The sequence below is a fragment of the Schistocerca gregaria genome, chromosome 1, assembly GCF_023897955.1.
Source record: "Schistocerca gregaria isolate iqSchGreg1 chromosome 1, iqSchGreg1.2, whole genome shotgun sequence".
NCBI classification, from domain to species: Eukaryota; Metazoa; Arthropoda; class Insecta; order Orthoptera; family Acrididae; genus Schistocerca; species Schistocerca gregaria.
In genome coordinates this window covers 755,904,116-755,924,809 of record NC_064920.1, presented here as the reverse complement: position 1 = coordinate 755,924,809, position 20,694 = coordinate 755,904,116, and the positions used below count along the sequence as shown (strand labels likewise).

The 20,694-nt window shown below is 39.2% G+C and overlaps 1 protein-coding gene across 5 annotated transcripts in view; it reads right to left on the bottom strand.

Annotated features, from left to right (window-relative positions):
- Positions 1–20,694, bottom strand: part of LOC126267792 (ankyrin repeat and KH domain-containing protein 1-like) — a 228,577-nt gene that overhangs the window by 113,526 nt on the left and 94,357 nt on the right. For all 5 annotated transcript variants that reach the window (XM_049973097.1, XM_049973118.1, XM_049973105.1 and 2 more), the window contains 2 exons: positions 14,646–14,890; positions 7,219–7,432 (listed from right to left, as the gene is read on the bottom strand). In XM_049973097.1, coding sequence (XP_049829054.1) covers positions 7,219–7,432; positions 14,646–14,890 — 459 coding nt within the window. The remainder of the gene's footprint in view (positions 1–7,218; positions 7,433–14,645; positions 14,891–20,694) is intronic.

Genomic DNA, 20,694 nt, shown 5'->3' with positions numbered 1-20,694 from the left:
AGAAAACTGGCATTCTACGGATCGTAGCGTGGAATGTCAGATCCCTTAATCGGGCAGGTAGGTTAGAAAATTTAAAAAGGGAAATGGATAGGGTAAAGTTAGATATAATGGGAATTAGTGAAGTTCAGTGGCAGGAGGAACAAGACTTTTGGTCAGGTGAATACAGGGTTATAAACACAAAATCAAATAGGGGTAATGCAGGAGTAGGTTTAATAATGAATAGGAAAATAGGAATGCGGGTAAGCTACTACAAACAGCATAGTGAACGTATTATAGTGGCCAAGACAGACATGAAGGCCATGCCTACTACAGTAGTAGAAGTTTATATGCCAACTAGCTCTGCAGATTACGAAGAAATTGAAGAAATGTATGATGAGATAAAAGAAATTATTCAGGTAGTGAAGGGAGACGAAAATTTAATAGTCATGGGTGACCGGAATTCGACAGTAGGAAAAGGGAGAGAAGGAAACATAGTAGGTGAATATGGATTGGGGCTAAGAAATGAAAGAGGAGGCCGTCTGGTAGAATTTTGCACAGAGCATAACTTAATCATAGCTAACACTTGGTTCAAGAATCATAAAAGAAGGTTGTATACGTGGAAGAATCCTGGAGATACTAGAAGGTATCAGATAGATTATATAATGGTAAGACAGAGATTTAGGAATCAGGTTTTAAATTGTAGGACACTTCCAGGGGCAGATGTGGATTCTGACCACAATTATTGGTTATGACCTGTAGATTAAAACTGAAGAAACTGCAAAAAGGTGGGAACTTAAAAACATGGGATCTGGATAAGCTGAAAGAACCAGAGGTTGTACAGAGTTTGAAGGAGAGCATAAGGGAACAATTGACAGCAATGGGGGAAAGAAACACAGTAGAAGAAGAATGGGTAGCACTGAGGGATGAAGTAGTGAAGGCAGCAGAGGATCAAGTAGGTAAAAAGACGAAGACTAATAGAAATCCTTGGGTGACAGAAGAAATATTGAATGTAATTGATGAAAGGAGAAAATATAAAAATGCAGTAAGTGAAGAAGGCAAAAAGGAATACAAACGTCTCATAAATAAGATCGACAGGAAGTGCAAAATGGCTAAGCAGGGACGGCTAGAGGACAAATGTAAGGATGTAGAAGCTTATCTCACTAGGGGTAAGATAGATACTGCCTACAGGAAAATTAAAGAGACCTTTGGAGAGAAGAGAACCATGTGTATGAACATCAAGAGCTCAGATGGCAACCCAGTTCTAAGCAAAGAAGGGAAGGCAGAAAGGTGGAAGGAGTATATAGAAGGTTTATACAAGGGCGATGTACTTGAGGACAATATTATGGAAATGGAAGAGGATGTAGATGAAGACGAAATGGGAGATACGATACTGCATGAAGAGTTTGACAGAGCACTGAAAGACCCGAGTCGAAACAAGGCCCCCGGAGTAGACAACATTCCATTAGAACTACTGACGGCCTTGGGAGAGCCAGTCATGACAAAACTCTACCAGCTGGTGAGCAACATGTAGGAGACAGGCGAAATACCCTCAGACTTCAAGAAGAATATAATAATTCCAATCCCAAAGAAAGCAGGTGCTGACAGATGTGAAAATTACCAAGCTATCAGTTTAATAAGTCACCGATGCAAAATACTAACATGAATTCTTTACAGACGAATGGAAAAACTGGTGGATGCAGACCTCGGGGAGGATCAGTTTGGATTCCGTAGAAATGTTGTAACACGTGAGGCAATACTGACCCTACGACTTATCTTAGAAGAAAGATTAAGAAAAGGCAAACCTACGTTTCTAGCATTTGTAGACTTAGAGAAAGCTTTTGACAATGTTGACTGGAATACTCTCTTTCAAATTCTAAAGGTGGCAGGGGTAAAATACAGGGAGCGAAAGGCTATTTACAATTTGTGCAGAAACCAGATGGCAGTTATTAGAGTCGAGGGGCATGAAAGGGAAGCAGTGGTTGGGAAAGGAGTGAGACAGGGTTGTAGCCTCTCCCCAATGTTATTCAATCTGTATATTGAGCAAGCAGTAAAGGAATCAAAAGAAAAATTTGGAGTAGGTATTAAAATTCATGGAGAAGAAGTAAAAACTTTGAGGTTCGCCGATGACATTGTAATTCTGTCAGAGACGGCAAAGGACTTGGAAGAGCAGTTGAACGGAATGGACAGTGTCTTGAAAAGAGGATATAAGATGAACATCAACAAAAGCAAAACGAGGATAATGGAATGTAGTCAAATTAAATCGGGTGATACTGAGGGAATTAGATTAGGAAATGAGACACTTAAAGTAGTAAAGGAGTTTTGCTATTTAGGAAGTAAAATAACTGATGATGGTCGAAGTAGAGAGGATATAAAATGTAGACTGGCAATGACAAGGAAAGCGTTTCTGAAGGAGAGAAATTTGTTAACATCGAATATAGATTTAAGTGTCAGGAAGTAGTTTCTGAAAGTATTTGTATGGAGTGTAGCCTTGAATGGAAGTGAAACATGGACGATAAATAGTTTAGACAAGAAGAGAATAGAAGCTTTCGAAATGTGGTGCTATAGAAGAATGCTGAAGATTAGATGGGTGGATCACGTGACTAACGAGGAGGTATTGAGTGGGATTGGGGAGAGGAGAAGTTTGTGGCACAACTTGACTAGAAGAAGGGATCGGTTGGTAGGACATGTTCTGAGGCATCAAGGGATCACAAATTTAGCATTGGAGGGCAGCGTGGAGGGTAAAAATCGTAGAGGGAGACCGAGAGATCAGTACACTAAGCAGATTCAGAAGGATGTAGGTTGCAGTAGGTACTGGGAGATGAAGCGGCTTGCACAGGACAGAGTAGCATGGAGAGCTGCATCAAACCAGTCTCAGGACTGAAGACAACAACAACAACATGATTTACATTCAAAAATATTTAAACAGTAAACATTGTTTGTTGAACTGAAAAATGCATTCTGCAGAATTGTATTCATAACAACCTTAAACCTACAACTGAAAACACAGCACAGATCTCTAAACCACCACTTGACATTATATGACTCAAGTGACACCTTAGCATTAGGGGGAAAACAACAACAACAACAACTACTACTACTACTACTACTACTACTACTACTACTACACGCCAATAGTTTCAAATATCACATTCGTTGTAACACAGGGCCTTTTTTAACTTTGCCACCCCGTGTAATTACAGGTCATTTTATCAACTATCTCCACTTCATACTTTGTTGCATTTAGGAATATTACGGTTTCAGATTTCTTCTTTCCTTATTGCTACTTCAGCATGCAGTGTACTCAGAAAACTCACATTTTTATTCTTCTTTCCTTGGTATATAGTTGTGGTGGAGTCAGTGTTGACAGTTTGGAGCAGGATGATGCAGGAGTTTATTTCAAGGCACTTCTTGTTCTTTGCCTGAAGTAATTATATTTTTCTTTCTTCTTTGAGCTTTTTAGCGAGTTAAGGGGATGTGAGTAAGTTCTCTTATCATACTCTTTCCTTTATTTGCAAATGGCTCCACAAGATGCAGAATGAAGTAGTCCCTACACAACTGCCTCCGACTTTTTGTCTTCTTCTGAGATATAGGAAAGCCTTACTAACGTACTTTGTCTCATTGTTGGCGGCAATCCAGAATCTGAGATCATATTTATTAGGCATGAGCTGAGTGGACCTGTATTTTGTTTTGCTCGGTAATAATTGCTCCAGTATGGTTATACTTTCACCAAGGTAGTAAAAATAGATACTTTTTTCTGAGACTTTCACTGAATTGCCGACCCAAGAGCTAATTTGTTGGATGACATGCGTTCAGCTCAGGTTGATTTTTCAACAAAAGGGAGAAACCAGACAAGGTCCTGAAATCTATCCCTCAGCATGACATCGAGGATAAAACTAGGCTCCCAAGAATGAGACCCCAAGTTCATTCACAGATATATCTTTTACACAACTGACACTGAGTATGTGACTGCTATCAGTTTTTCCAAATCCTTGAGAGACACAGTCCAATAATTCTTTGTAGTAATTTCCAAGCCTTTCATTCTTCATATCATCTCACGAGACATGGATGGTATCGTTTGTCAAAAATAAGATGGAATGCACCAATGACAGAGTCATCTCGCGTAGAGGCCTTGTAACTCCTTTAAAACTTTCACAACCAACTTCAATGCCTGAATTGGACGATGAAAAATAGGGAATCTCCCACTTTGTTCCAACCTGGGGAACCACCTTCGTAGAAGCATTCCATTTGGCCTGCTGTGAATGATGAGCGGAAGATCGATGTATACCAACATCTGAATCTTTATCTACTAATCCCTCCTCTTTTACAATGTCGTCTTCTTCCCTGGTCTCTGGTCCAAAATCCTCACCTACATCACTAAAGTTAGTTTCTGATCCAACATTGGACTTGTCTAAGAGATGTAACATTTCTTCAGCATAAAACCCACACTAATGAGACATGTTCAAAAATGTGTTGTGGACAAAAGATGTCACCTGAATGATCTGATATCAACTGTGACTGACAGAAAGTGGACATGCCCAGCTGCAACAATTTGCTGTTTCACTGATTGTTTATGTATATACACAAGACAAACTACAGCAGTGTCAAAGTAACCCCTTCCCCATTCTAAGTCTATCGAATCACACAGTGTGATTATTATTATTATTATTATTATTATTATTATTATTATTATTATTATGTAAATACTAATACAGCACTGCAAAGAGAACAGAAGGTTAGGAAAGGTCTTATGATTTCACAGAGGAAGTAGAACAATTGGGTACGACATTGAAGGAAAAAGAATGACAGGTGTCATTTTGACCTCTTCTAACATTCTAGTGTTAATAATGTCACTTATAGGTGAACTACTGATAATGAAAATGAAAATAATAATAATAATAGCAATAATAATAATAATAACAATAATAACAACAACTTGCAACCTTGCTGTTTGCTTACTAAATTTCATCCAGAATTGGAAACTATCAAAACCAAACCACTTTGGTTTATAGAACGGATCTATAAAATTTCCATATTTCTTGTTTATCTTCAAATTTTCTTTTCTCACGACTCTACTCCACTATGAAAGATGTCAGTCCCCCACCCACCACCACTCACTGCTGTTGGTGGTGCTTAGCAACACAGCAACTTTCTGTGACCTTCGTTTAATTTCATTATTTTTGTAAATGGCACTTCATACATTCCACAGGCATTCCTCTAGCTCAAAGTGACAAGTCAGTATTCCTTGCTTCTTGTCCAGTTCATTTTCAAAACACTACACCCAATACAATGCCAGACAACATACAACACAAGGTAAGAGAGCATAAGTTGTTTCTCTAAAACTTTAGGGACACGCGCTTTCTATCAATATACATTTATTTCTTGGACTGTCTGATGACAAAATTTACAAAGTTTTATAATTAGGTCATGGAACAAATACAAAAACATAGCAAGAAACCAAGGCTTTTATAAGTATTTTCTTAACCTGTCCCTGTTTATTTGTATGTGTGTGTGCGGTGGGTGGGGGTGGGAGTGGGAGTGGGGGACCTTTATGTCTTTATTTCTTCTCACCGTCTTTTTTATATACAAGGGCTGTTCAGGAAATAGGTTTTTTTTTAATGCCAAAATGTTTCGTAAGTACAAGAAATACATTTTATTATATACATCAGAAAAAGCGATTCATGTACTACTTTTCCACATAATCACCAAACACATTGAGGCACGTACCATAGCTCTGTACAAGATTTGGAAGACCTTCGTCATAAAATTCTTCCACCCAAGACTTCAGCCAGTGGGCCACGCCCACATGGAGTTCCACATCGTCATCACAGTGCTGAATTGCAAGCCTGTTCATCTTCGGAAATAAGTGGAAGTTGTTTGGTGCAATATCGGGGCTGTAGGACGGGTGAGTGAAAATTCCCCATTAGAATGAATTAATGATTTCTTTAGCGCAGATTGCCATGCGAGGTTGGGCATTGTCGTGCAAAAACAAAATTTTGGGCATTAGCTTTCCTCAGAGTTTGTTTTTAACTGCTCTTTTAAGGCCGTGCAAAGTTTGACAGTACCGGACAGAATTTATGGTTGTTCCACGTTTCGAGAAAATCAATAATAAGCAATCTTGCCTATCCCAAAACACTGTACCCATCAACTTTCTTGCTGACATGGTTTGAAAACATTTTCTTGTTTTTTTGGGGAGAATCTTGTTTGCCCACATCCCATGGACTGTAATTTTGTCTCGCAATTGACGTGTCTATCCAGTAATGAATCACCATGTTTGTGGTAGGCCTCCAGAAATGTCATCGTTTCCTCCATTCGCTGTTCTTTTTATGGCGCTTTGTAAGTATTTTGGGCACCATCTTGCACAAAATTTGTGGCAGCCTAGCTTTTGAGAGAATTTCGAACAACATAGTCCATGAAACTTGTGGAAAAGAAAGTAAAAGTTCCGTTAGGGTGAAGCGACGGTTTTCACGAATCGTTTCATCAACTTTAGTGACAAAATCATCAGACACAATGCTCTGGCATCCACTCTTCTCTTCATCCTGAACATTGGTTCAGGCCATTTTTAAACAGAATGCACCATTTCCGGACGGAACATTCACTCATTACGTTGTTTCCACACACGTCACACAGTTCACGATTAATTTCTGTAGGTTTTAGGTTTTTTGCCAACAAAAACCATACCTCAGACCGCACATCTGGTGGAGTTTTTGATTGCAGCAAACATTTCAAATTCGAATATTGAAAAAACCGGACGTGCAGAGACATTCCCACTGTCACAGATGGCTGCCGACTGAGCTGCCGAGCACACACATACCAAAATATACGTTATCAGCACACGCCTAGTGGCGTCAACAGAAACGTTCCCTACTTTTCAAATAGCCCTCGTGCTTTCTAAATTTCTCCAGGGTTTCAATGCTCAATGTTCAGATTAAACGACAGAAGGATAGTCTGCAAACTAGTCTCCCTTTCTTCTCAAGTACTGCCTCCTTTTAAAATCTTTCCACTCATAACTCCAGCCTGATTTCTGTACCACTTTTAGATAACCAGCCATACTTGGTATTTGTTACAATAATTTACAATAATTATCAAAAAATTATTTAGCAGTCTCACGTTCAAGTGAGCAGGCAACTGTTAAACCCAAATTAATTTGACACATATGCATATATCTTGCAACTGCCTTGCAAAGGAATTAGCCATCATCTTTTCCACCCTTTGAATTACACAAACTAAAGCAAATCTTACCTAGTTGTGGTGTCTGCAACAGCAGTTGTGACTGAAAGGCAGAACCTAATCTGGGATTTAGTATTTGCGTTGTCTGCAGAGGAGTTGCAGCTGACCCTGTAATCTGGATCCCGCCAGTGACTTCGAGTGACTGGACACCACTTGTTGCCACGTGAAGACCAGTTGTGAGCTGATACTGTTGATACTGCAGGTGCAGCCCAGACCCATGCTGCACCTGCAATCCAATATAATCCAATATTTACACCACAATGAATAACCTAACACAGACACTTTTAATTACATCCAGCTTTTAGGTTCAATAGAAACACTGTGTGTGTCACAGACACATTTGCACGTGTGCACTATAGTACACTATACTAAATGTGAGACTCTCTCAATGTTAAATACATTAAATACACAAGAATTTAACATAGTCAAGGTTTGAAACGTATGTTCCACGTATTTGCATAAAACTAAAGTCTCATTTAAAAAATAAAAAATAAAATAAAATAAATTTATGATGATGTAAATAAAATAGAAAGAAACTTCCACATGGGAAAAATATATTAAAAACAAAGATTCCAAGACTTACCAAGCGGGAAAGCGCCGGCAGACAGGCACAATGAACAAAACACACAAACACACACACACACAGAATTACTAGCTTTCGCAACTGATGGTTGCTTCTTCAGGAAGGAGAGGGAAAGACGAAAGGATGTGGGTTTTAAGAGAGAGGGTAAGGAGTCATTCCAATCCTGGGAGCGGAAAGACACACACACACACACACACACACACACACACACACACACACACACACACACACACACACACACACACATCCATCCGCACATACACAGACACAAGCAGACATATTTAGGCCTGTCTGCCGGCGCTTTCCCGCTTGGTAAGTCTTGGAATCTTTGTTTTTAATAAAATAAATTTACTACTACCACTACCACTACTACTACTACTACTACTACTACAATATTTGGCAAACAATGCTGTGAAATAATACTGCCTCCTCATATGCTACATGTATATGCTTTTCTATATTCTGGATAATTGATCTTTATTATATTTGATATGTGCTTATTGTTCACAATTTTTTATAAACTTCTACACCAGAAACTAATTCAAATTTCACAAGTCACTACTTAATTTTCATTGACAAACAGGATATTTGAGAGTCAGCAGCAAACTGACTTCTGGGTAATAAACTGGTGGCAGTTCCACTCAATGTAACAATGCAAGTAGCTAGATTTACTTAAAGTAGTAGTAAATTTCAGTTTGTCTTTACAACAGTTTGTACTACTATTGTGTGATGGGATGTCAAATTTGTCTGTAAACAGACATATTTCATTTTTAACTTTTTCAACCTCAATGTTTTATTATCAATGGGAAGTCCAAGATGAAATAACAATATGTAAAGGATGGATTGCTACTCATCATAAGCGGCACGGCTGAGTCACAAATCTGATACAAAAATACTGCTAGGAATGTTGTGTTTTCATATTATTGTCCTACTCCACAAATAGAAAACACACACATCCACAGAAGAACACATTTGGCCACTGTCATCTCCCGACACTATGACACTACTGTAACTGCTTCAGAAATGAACAGGAATTTAGCTGGGGTGTGTAAGTGAGTGTATGGAAGATGTATGCAGTGAAGATGGTGATGAATAGCAGGATAGGTATGAGGGAAGATATTAGTGCTGGCTGTGAGAGTGCAGCGATGAGGTGGCACGGTCTGCAGGTTGATAGGTGCAGCATCTTAAGGATGTGGTGAAGGTGAGGGAGGAGTGCAAAGGGTAGAAGGGTAGAAGAGAAGTAGAGAATGAGAAAGGATTACAGAACTTCCAGGGACCCAAATATTTTTTCTTAAACAGGGATCTTTCCAGAGTGCACGGCATGAGTGACACGAATCATAAATCTAGCATTTATAGGTAATATAACTAAGAGCTATTAAAACTCGCAATATCCCAGCCAAGAAACTTACATGCAGCAAATATTATACGAGGTCTGTTCACAAAATCCTGGAACTTTGTCCATAAAATTTTTCTATGCCTGGGTTTTACTTATTGTCTCCTTTGAAATACTCTCATTGACGATTGAAACACCACTCCTGACGGCATTTCCACTTCCAGAAGAAGTCTCGGTATGCTTCTTGCTGGATCACATGAAGCACTGTCAGCAAATTTTCGTTTATCTCACCTAACGCTGTCCTTGTCCTTCAACAGGATTTTCAACTATGGAAATAAAAAAACAGTCCGCAGGGGGCCAGTTCTGGTGAACACGGGGGGTGAGGCAGCACAGTGATTTCATTTCTTGTGTAATAGTCACGCACCAGCAGGGATGAATGTGCAGGTGTGTTATCGTGATGCAAGAGTAATGAATTGTCTCACCACACTTCAGCCCATTTCGATCTCACATTTTCTCGCAGACATCGCAACAGCTCCCGACAGTATCACTAATTAACAGTTTGTCCCTGTGGCACAAATTCGTGATGAACTAATCCTTCAAAGTCAAAGAAAACTATCAGTACAGTTTTACATTTGACCTGATCTGACGAGCTTCTTTGGTCTTTGAAAACCTTCCCCAACTCACTGTGAAGACTGAATCTTGGTCTTAACATCATAACCGTAGACCCAAGTCTTATCACCAGTTACAATTCTCTTCAGGAAAATCTCTTTCTCATTTGTGTGATCCTAAAGCTCTTCACAGATTGCGTGACAAAGTCTTTCTGGTCTTGACTCGTGAGCCATGGAATGAACTTGATGGCAGCACAATGCATTCTGACAGTCAGTTTTTGACTGGACCGCATAATTTCGTTGATGCTCCAGACATGAGCATTGTCGGTGGACATAAAAGGGCGATCTGAACGAGGGTCTTCTTTCACTGCTGTTCAGTCAATTTTAAATTGTATGAACCAGTTGTAAAACTGAATATGGATAAGCACACTCATCACCACAGGTTTCATGCAGCATTTGGTGTTTCTCTGTAAAGGGTTTCTTCTCTTTCGCACAAAATTTAATGCAGACACATTGCTTCTCTAACTCTGCCATCTCTAAGTTTTGTAAACTGTATGACAACATTTTACTCAATACAGTAACTAACAGACATACAACAATGAAACTTCTAGTGGTTACACATCAAACACAGGCATGTGTAGAGATGCCAATTGCATTTCACTCCAACATCCCACTGGCATGAAATTACAAATGTTTCTGATTGTTTTTGAACTGACATAATTATTATTATACTTTTCATAGAACATATACTTTTTAAAAAAAATATTAATTCCTGTTTATTTTGTCTTTTCAGCATATTATGGTGAACAAAATTGTTGCTGCAGCTGGTTGATGATAGAACTGATTTATCTACATTGAAAGAGGAAAAGAAATTCCAGGCACAGGAATTGTTATCTCTAGCATTTAAGCACATTCCTTATATTTGAATATGCCACACACATAGACAGCACTAAATCTTATTTCTTCGCCACACTCAGAAAATTTGCCTTAAGATCGTCAATGTCAACTTTTCCTGAACTGTAAGCATTCTACTTTTGTGGGAAGTAACTCTACGGAAATATAATTGACAAGTCCGACACTTCAGTAACCAAACAACTACACTTTTCATGCTTTGTACTCGTAGGCTCAGTGACCATGATGTCAGATAAAGTGACTTAAATTGAACAGAAATCTCTTGCAGATTCTTCCAATGCATCTGTCAGTACTGTTACAAGGGGAGTTGACTTATTGACTACAATCTAGACACAAGTTGACCAGGTGAATCGGTTACCATTTAATGCATCACAGGACAAATTAAGACCTGAGTAAACTTGAAAGAAAACAAACTCAACTACGACATGCTACGAATTAAATAAAAAACATTACTTCAATTTGCAAAATGTTTAATGCTTACTCCTTAACTGCAGACTTTTTCTTACAGCAAGGATTGTTACAAGCAGGAGATGTAACATTGCTCTTAGGGGAGTTACACCAGGACCAACGGAAATATTCGTTAAAAAGTGGGATTTTCTAAAAAACAGGTTAATTGATTCGGGGTTTTAATATATGCACATGCATGGTGTGACTGAGGGCGTGTTTAGTACTCGGGAAGAGCAGAGAATAAGATAGGTAGGTAGAGGGCAGGAAATAGCTGAGGTCAGGGGCTGGGGGTGGAGTGAGGTGTTTATGGGAACAAAAGATATGTTGCAGAGTGTTCACACCTGCAAAATTCAGGAAGCTGGTGTTGGTGGGAAGTATCCAGACAGCACAGGCAGAGAAGCCGTCATTAAAGCAAACCCCATCACATTGGGAAGCATGCTCTGCAACAAGGCAATCCAGATACCCCTTGGTCAACATTTAGCAGTGGGTTTTCATGCGGACATACACCTAGTTAGTAGCCAAGCCTACGTAGAATCTGGCAAAGCAGTTGCAGTTTAGTTTATAGAACGCAGGGCTGCTGCTACTTTCATAAGTGCACCTGCCTCTGATGGAGTAGTATATGCCTACTACTAAAATATGTGGTGTTAGGACGATGTATGGGAGAGCCAATGGGTGAGTGGTGAAATATCACTGAATGAGGGTGGGCAGTGTAGATAGGAGAATATTTCTCATTTCAGGACACAATGAGAGGTATGGTAGTCAAAATCCTGGAGGAACATGATTCAGTTGCTTCAGTCCTGGGTGGTACTGAGTCACAGGAAGAGAGCTAAATTGTGGTTAACTGTTCGTATGTGGGGGATGGTAGGTGAATGGGGAGAAATGACAGTGTATGTGTTTATGGACAAAGTTGGCAGGGTAATTTCTGTCCGAGAAGGCCTCAGTGAGACCCTCAGTATATTCGGAGAGGGATTGCTTGTCAAGTACAGGTGTGGTTACCGTGGGTGGCTACGCTGTATGGAAGAAACTTCTTGGGGTAGAATGGGTGGCTGCTGTCAAAATGGAGGTTTTCCTGGTGGTTGGCAGGTTTGATGTGAATGGAGATCCTGATGCAGCCACCTTTGAGCTGGAGGTCGACATCTAGGTGGCGGCTTCTTGGGCTAAGGAAGATCAGGCAAAGTGAAAATGGGAGAAGGTGTGGAGGTTCTGGAGGAATTGGATAGGGTGTATTCACCCTCAGTCCAGATTATTAAGATGTTTTCAGTGAATCTTAATCAGGTGAAAGGTTTAGGATTGTGTGTGGCTAGGAAGGATTCCTCTAGATGCCCCATGAATGGTTTAGCATAGGATAGTTCATGTGAGTGTACGTGATGTACCATGCATTTGTTTGTAGGGGCTGCCTTCCAAGAATAAATAATGTGGGTGTGGTCGCAATACTAGGAAGGATGATGCAGGTTTGGCCTCAGGCAGGCATATGGAAACAAAGTTTTCAATAGTGCGAGGTCATAAGCATTGAGAATGTTAGTGAAGAGGAAGGTGGCATTCATAATGACAAGCAGGGCACTGGGTGGTAAAGGAACACGAACGTTCTACATAGAAGGGTAATGAGCTGAGGGTGTTGGCTCACAAGGACATGGAGTGTCTGTGGGGGCACTGTAACCAATGACAATAGGGCTTTCTGGGTGGTTGGATTTATGTAATTTAGGAAGCATTTAGAAGGTAGGGTGCTGGGAGTGGTGGTGGTGACAAGGGAGGTAGACTCAAGAGAAGACATTCTGTGACAGATGGCAGAGTTCCTCCACCGTGTAATCCCTACAGTTCATAACCACAGTGGTGGAGTGTGGTACTTTCCGCAAAGATGAGGTTGGTTTTCAAGTAATAAGATTTGGAAAATGATGGTGAAGCAATGTTCGAGGTTAGGACATTCTGGAAAGTTAAAAGGGGATGATTTGGGGGGGCATTGGGTGTTGATCACAGTTGTATGGAGGAGTAGTATACTAAGTACTAAGTCAGGCAGGGTTCGTAATTGGTTTTAGATTGGTTGGCTTAGTAGCAAAGAAATGTTTCTGCAAGACGAGGGGTAGTAGAGAAGGTCTTTAATTTTGTGTGACAGTGTGTGTGTGTGTGTGTGTGTGTGTGTGTGTGTGTGTGTGTATTTTCTACTTCTGATGAGTGAATAGTCTGGAAGCTGAATGTTTCCAGCAATCTTTTTCATGGTGCTTGTCTGCAACTTAATGCCTGCTCCATGTGGTGAATAGCAATCCATCGTTTCCATAATATTGTTAATATTATGCTGCTTAGGCAACAAACAAATCAAACCCTCTGAAGAAACATTTATAACAGGCAGGTTTATTTTTTACCAACCACTTCACACCTAACACAACATGCAATATCCCTTTGTATCAGGTCACTATTTTCAGCACATATAGATAACCAATAAAATATTTCATAGCTGCTTAGCAAAATATGCACAGGATTATGAAATTGAATATGACAGTTTGAAACTGCCTACACTGTTCTGCTATACTTTGCTGCTTCTTATAAACTGGAAAGAAAATGGTGTCATATTCACATTATGAAATACCACTCCACTGCAGAAAGATTTTGTACATTTAAGTCGTACATAGAGAATTAGGGAACTTCATAGACCTAGTATAGATTCAATTTATACAACCACCAATTAACTCTCAAACAGGCTCTTATGGGTGGAAAGATAACTGATAATTTGGCAGCAGAACCATTCCACTTTTTAAAACATGCCACTATTGAATGAGTGGCTGACATTCAGGAAGCAAAATTTCTAATACCACGAACAGAAATACCGAAAGAGAAAAGTACTTTCGGTTTTAATCAAGAGTTCTGCAAACTTTGTTTCCTAGACTTGAGGAAGAGCCAGTCATTTTCTTTCTCATTTTTACAGTTTTCTCAATTGATTTTTCTCCTTTCAAACAATTAATAGTAATACTCAGTGGCTAAGCGCTTCTTTTGTAACTAAATTAACGAAGATAATAGTATGTCCTCTACATCATATACGACACTGCATTTACACAGACATCTATATCCAGAAAGCCTTTGGCGGGCAGAGCAAAGAGCAGTAAGAGCTGTGGGAGGTCTCCCTGCTGTCAACAGATAATAATCCTAAACAATGTGGAAGTTTCAAAAATTGACACACATTCATATTCTACATTTATCAGAAATTAACACTGCCACTTCCCCACTGTTATGAAGTACTGAAGGGTTGTGTAATAGTGGATTGGGTGTCAATATTTTAACAATGTGACTTTCATGATATACAAGAAAGAAAGAGAGAGAGAGAGAGAGAGAGAGAGAGAGAGAGAGAGAGAGAGAGAGAGAGAGAGAGAGAGAGAGAGAAGCAAGCATATTTCCATACGCCGAGTTTAAAAAATTATTGAATACACTGACAACAGGAATGTCCACTCACAAAAAATAGGTTTTTTATGCTATTCCACCAATTACACTTTCTGAACAACATTACGACATAAAAATTTCAACGGTTCTCCCAATACATAGCCAAGGCCTACAACACATTTCCAAATACCTGCAGTCCTGGTATCTGGGCAGCAGTGGAAGGTACGTAATATTCAACTCTTGCAACATCCGTCTGCGTAGTTCCAACTTGTACAGGTCCTTGGGACATAACTGAGATGGCCTCATCCATCTGGGTTGCTGAATACTGTTGTCCTTGAGCTGCAGTCTGGCTACTTGGCACCGGAAGTTTAAGATCCTCACGATCACCGGAACTAGCTGCAGCACCAGCAGCCACACCAGCAGCGAATGCTGCAGCTAGGAGAAATAATAGGTTTCATTTGTTAAAAAGGAACTAATTATACAACTGAAATTATGTGGATCTAATATCAAGCCCACATTACATCATTCATGAACTTTTTCAGAATTAAATTCATCAGCGAGATGCTTAAACGGCATTGGTTAAACCCAATGTCGATCAAAAAATGGGAAGTGATTCAAATAGGCTTAAAATGACAAAAGAAAGTTATGAAAAAAATAATATCAGAAATCCAATTCTCTCTCTCTCTCTCTCTCTCTCTCTCTCTCTCTCTCTCTCTCTCTCTCTGTGTGTGTGTGTGTGTGTGTGTGTGTGTGTGTGTGTGTGTGTGTGTGTGTGTGTGTGTGTGTGTGTGTGTGTGTGTGTCACACTAAGTGTAAATCACTGTGCATAAAAACAAATTACTGATAGCAAAGATTAACGCAAAGGACTGTAGTGTAAATGGTCAGTATGTTGTTCCATTTTTTGCTATCAAAGAGGATTATGAGTGTAACCGAACAAACGACATTATACTGAGAGACAGCATTTATGGTTCACGAAACAAGAAAAGAACTACACATCATCTTTGAATAACTAATGGGACTAATGCTAGATAACCTTTAAAACCATAAATGCATTTAGGAAAACCCTCCCTGATATCAAAGACATTTCAAATTAGTGCCTCATCCATATTCTCATTAGTTATTACAGTATAGTAAATGCTGAGAGAAGCTTAAATTCCACAACTAGCTAGCTAGCCAGCCAGCCAGCCAGCCAGCCAGCCAGCCAGCCAGCCAGCCAGCCAGCCAGCCAGCCAGCCAGCCTTGGGAACATGTTGAAAATTATGTCACTCATAACAAGTGAACATCTGCATACTTGTTAGGATCCAAATTCCCAATCAATAAAAGGTAAGAAGTACTCACAGACTCCTTATGCAACTGATATTAAACCCCAAGTCTAAAACCAAGAACTTTTATTATCTTAATTTGTTCCAAAACATACATCATAATTACAATACCACTGCTACTTGGGTATGCCTGAACCATCTGATTTTAAATTTATGACGATAGTTTCACAGCTTACATCCATCTTTACCACCCTTCCCAAAGCTTTTCAGCATGCCACATACAGCTTGTCTACACTGAAGGGGAAATGTATATTGTTTCATGCAGTCAATTCAGTGTTTGCTATCTTGAATGTTTTGTTTGTTTCTGCCACATAGGCCTTAATGTGTGCCCAAATTAATTCAGTCAGAGTATACTAACATTGCTAGGTGGCTAAAAAAAAACTGCACTGCCAAAGTCACCTGCCAGTAGATCAAGGTCATATGTTTCGTCATTTGAGTTGTATAAATTAATGCGCTTCAGCAGTTTGGCATGAATCTGGTTTGTACTGTGGAGAATATATTTTCAAGCCCACGCATAATATCCACTTTCCCTATAAGAGCTGTTGTTCATTACAATGGCCAACTTCAGAGCAAGTTCATTGAACCACTTCTTGAAAGTGGCAGCATTCATTCCAAATGGCAATCACAGCTGTTTTTCTTATAGTTGAATACAATTTTGCTCTAAGGAACAAAACCAGAAGAAGAATTATCCGAAGCTTACAACAGAACGTTTTCCTACAGGAACTTTAAAATCACTAGTCTCATCATTCATTTCAAAAAGTTTTCCTGAAACAATTCTGTTTCACTCATGTTTCATCTAGGTAATACACTACCAAACTACAATGTTCTCTTTTTTCGTATATCACTCTCAGAAAAGTGGCACGTGCTGCAGCTATATCACTTCTTTCCATTAAAAACTTTCTTCCATCATTAATTTTAACATAACTGAAACCAACGCATCTTAAAATTCTTTGCATTGACAAAGCAGTACCTTTGAGGGCAATTTTCTCACACATAATTATAGTAAGTTTTTGTGACATCAGATATTCACAATTTATATCCACTTACACCCATTTCAAACAACAAGCACACCTTAAAACACAACTGTCAAAAGTGTATGTTCTCTTGATTTTGATGCTTTCCAGGTGACAAAACTATCTGTTCCTGGTGTTTCTACAGCTCTAACACCTTAATAGTGTGCTTCTGGGTTTCCTGGTGATTTGTTGTTTCCACTTTATGTATAACATTTTGACAAATGATCCAGCTGTCTTCTACAGGTGCTGCGATTTTTGCTGTTGTGCGTACTTGCTGCCTGGATTCCTACAAAACTGAGCTATTGCTGGTCTCATGCATAGCCAAGTTCAATTCCAAACATTCATACTACACCCTTTGACGCTCTTGTTTTTTAGAACTCACTTTTTTGTTTTTTAAATGACCACCTCATTAACATTGTCCCAGAAAAATTAGCATTTTTACCAGGATACTGGTCTCCCGGCATTTCATCTCATAATGGTATTCAATGCTCTGCCACAACTGATTTGCTTAGTAGTTTTAGTCATGTATATTTAAGTTCCTTGCAGCTCTCCTCGCTGTTCCAATTTTCTGCCCCATGTGACATTTGCCACATTCCCCGGGAATGCAGTACACCCTGCTTTCAGAGACCCATTTAATATTTAACACTACAAAGAATACTATTTATCTTAGCTGAAGGGAGAAAATTGTATATAACATCTACTTATTTCCTGCTGGATGGAAAATAATATGAACAAATGAATAGCATGACGATGGGTACTCCAGCATCACCTGTCATAGCGAACCTATACACGGAAAAGGTTGAAGCAAATGTGCTATAACCCACCAAGATGAAATCAATGAAATGGACAACACATTTGTCGTGTGGCACATGGAGTAGAAAAGTTTCAGGAGTCCTTGTAACATAAAATTCATGATGGAACTTGCAATATATGGCCGAATACTGTTCCTTTGGGTGTCAGTTGAGAGAAGAATGGATGCATCCCTGGGACATAGAGGTCAATTGGGTTAGGGTTTCTATGTACACTACCTCCACACCTCAAGCCATCACCGTCCGCCACAAAGAAATTTAGTGCTGAAGACTCTAGGCCCTGGAGCTGTAATATTTTCAAACAAGGAGAGTGCCAACAAAGAATTGTAGCACCTATGAATATCTTTCTGAAGGAATTGGTAATCATCACATCATCAAACTGAATGGGTGGGTAATGCAATCATAATCAAGCTTGCCTCAAAAACACCTTGAGACAGACCAAGGAAGAGAATCCAGGAATCACTTATTTACTTTATGCTAGCCCAATACCCAGAAATATCAGTAGAAAAGATAAGTAGACTCCTAAAGAAGCATAACACCCATTATACTTTGCTCTCTTCAGTTAAGATAAAAAGTATTCTTTGTTAAGTTAATGATGATCTAGGTCTCTGAAAGCTGGGTAGGTATTGCATTCTATCCAACTGTGGCATGTCTTACATGCTGCTGACTATCAGGAGGAGAGATGCAAAGACCATGAACAACATATCTGACTAAAACAACAACAAAAACCAGATGTTACCCAGCACTGCCTCAAACACGATCACGAAACAAAATATGACGAGACCAGTATTATGGAGCAAATGTAGTAAAGTTCTTGGGACACCATAATTGAGAAGCTATAGAAATAGAAGTTATCACAAAATTTAATAGGGACAGTCGTTTTAAATTAAACAACACTTGGGGTCCAACACTCGCTCTATTAAAATCTTGCTGGACATCCCATCCACTAGAATTTGAAGATGCTGAGAGAATTCACGATTCACAGAATATCAGTTCGAGCTCTGAGAAATGGAACAGCATCAAAGGGCGTAGTGAGTGTTGGAAATCTAATACAGCTATAAACAGCAGTACGAGACCAACCAAAGCTGACACTCTTGAAGTATTACACACATCAAGTACACACAACAGAAAAACTAAGAGCATCGGAAGAAGATGGCTGTGTCGATAATTGAAATATTGTGCGTAACATAGAAACAACTCGGCAGAACACCCAGAGTCAAACTATTAATGAACTGCACTGAGAAAACCTGACAGATCACATGAGATACACTTGTTTACAATTTGCTGTTCAGTTCTCCTGGCAACATGACATGCTTCTGTAGTCCGTTCTTGTGTCTTCAAAATGTCAACAATAGGAGTCTCACTTTTGGATTCATATTTGAAAGACTTATGAATATGGTATGTAATCCTGTTCGTTTGCTTGTGAAGCACTTTATGTTTATCGCAGTTACCCGACTTATTTATTTGTTGAATCGCACTAGCCCATTTACAAGAACACACACACAGCTATAGTACTACAAGAAAACAACAAAGCTGAAATGAATAATTTAGTCACTCTGTGAATGAAACTGCATTGTCACAAAGTACAGCAGCAGCACAGCCCGTGTGATATTCTCGTTGTGCATGAGTAACTCACAGGTAGCCGCTTGAAAAGGGAATTAATCTTATTGACCGCTGGCAGTTAATAGAGTGGAATGCATAGAACAGACGAAAATTTAGCTGCCCTTGTATGTGACTGATTATATTTATAGCGAGCTGATGTGCAGATTGTGGTGTATTGATACTATAAATACTTTCATATCCTCACTTCTTGCAGGTATTTGTCATTTAATTCCTCGAAGTTGGAATCTAATGGCTGACAGAGCTCTTCGACAATGACTTTCAAGGCATATGCCACGATTATTCCAAGAATCGCATAAAGAATTTCAATGATGTGCAGTATACAGTTCATTCTTTAAAGCTATCTGAACTCGTCAGTGTGTCGACTGCAATTGAAAATGGAGAAAACCAAGTTTAATGCTATAATTAAATATTTTTAGCATGGTGCAGCAGTTGGCAACTGTAAAATGTAATTATATAAAATTTCAGCCTCCAGTTGCATAAGCTAAGAAACTTTACCTAGGTTTCAGCTATAATAAAGTAGCCTTCTTCAGAAATGTCACAATATAAAATTAAAACATGCCAGATATTGGCCTTGTCAAACTTACATGTTTGTACAAGAATACATAGTCTTAAGACATTGTGACATTTCTGAAGACGGCTGAAGTTTAATATAATTAGCTATTATTAAACCTTTTCATTTTAAGGGTTGGACTGCAACACAAATCAAAACAGAAATGGATGAAGATAAAGTTGACTCTGCACTATCACTGAAGGCCATTTACTGTCCACTTAATGTGGTCGAACAAGCACTGAATAAGAAGTGCGCTCTGGCCATCAAATTGAAAAGAAAATCAGTGACAAAATCCACGATATGGTAATGCCAAACCACAGAACAAACATTCGAGATTTCTGAGACGGAGCAGTTGCATAACATCCTGAGTGAATAATCAGCTACATGAACAAGGTGTGTGCGAGATGGGTACGACGATTGCTCAGTCTCCCAACAGTGCAACTGGCACAACATTTCAACACAATGTCTGGTAATGCTTAATAATGATCTGCAAGAGTTTTTGCACTGATTTGTGACTGTTTATGAAACCTGCACCCATCACTTCACATAGGGGAGAGTCAAAACAGCAGTGAAAACATTGGACAAAGGCTAGTGAAAGTGTGCCAAACAAGACAAGACCATTTTGACAGCTGATGTCCACCATTTTTTTTTTTTTTTTTTTGCAATTCAAAAGGTATAATCCTCATACATTACTTGGAAAAAGAAAGAACCATAACGTTCATTGTTAAACTGTTAGGAACTTGCACTGACGGGAAAAAAAAAATCTTTCACCAGGATAATACACCCCCCTACACATCAGCAATAACAGTAGTTAAAGTGCATTAACTGGGCTTCGTATGGGTGTCTCATTCACCCTATTCACTAGATGTAGCTCCATGTGGCTTCTTCCTGTTCCGTAACTTTAAACTTTGACATGCTGGGA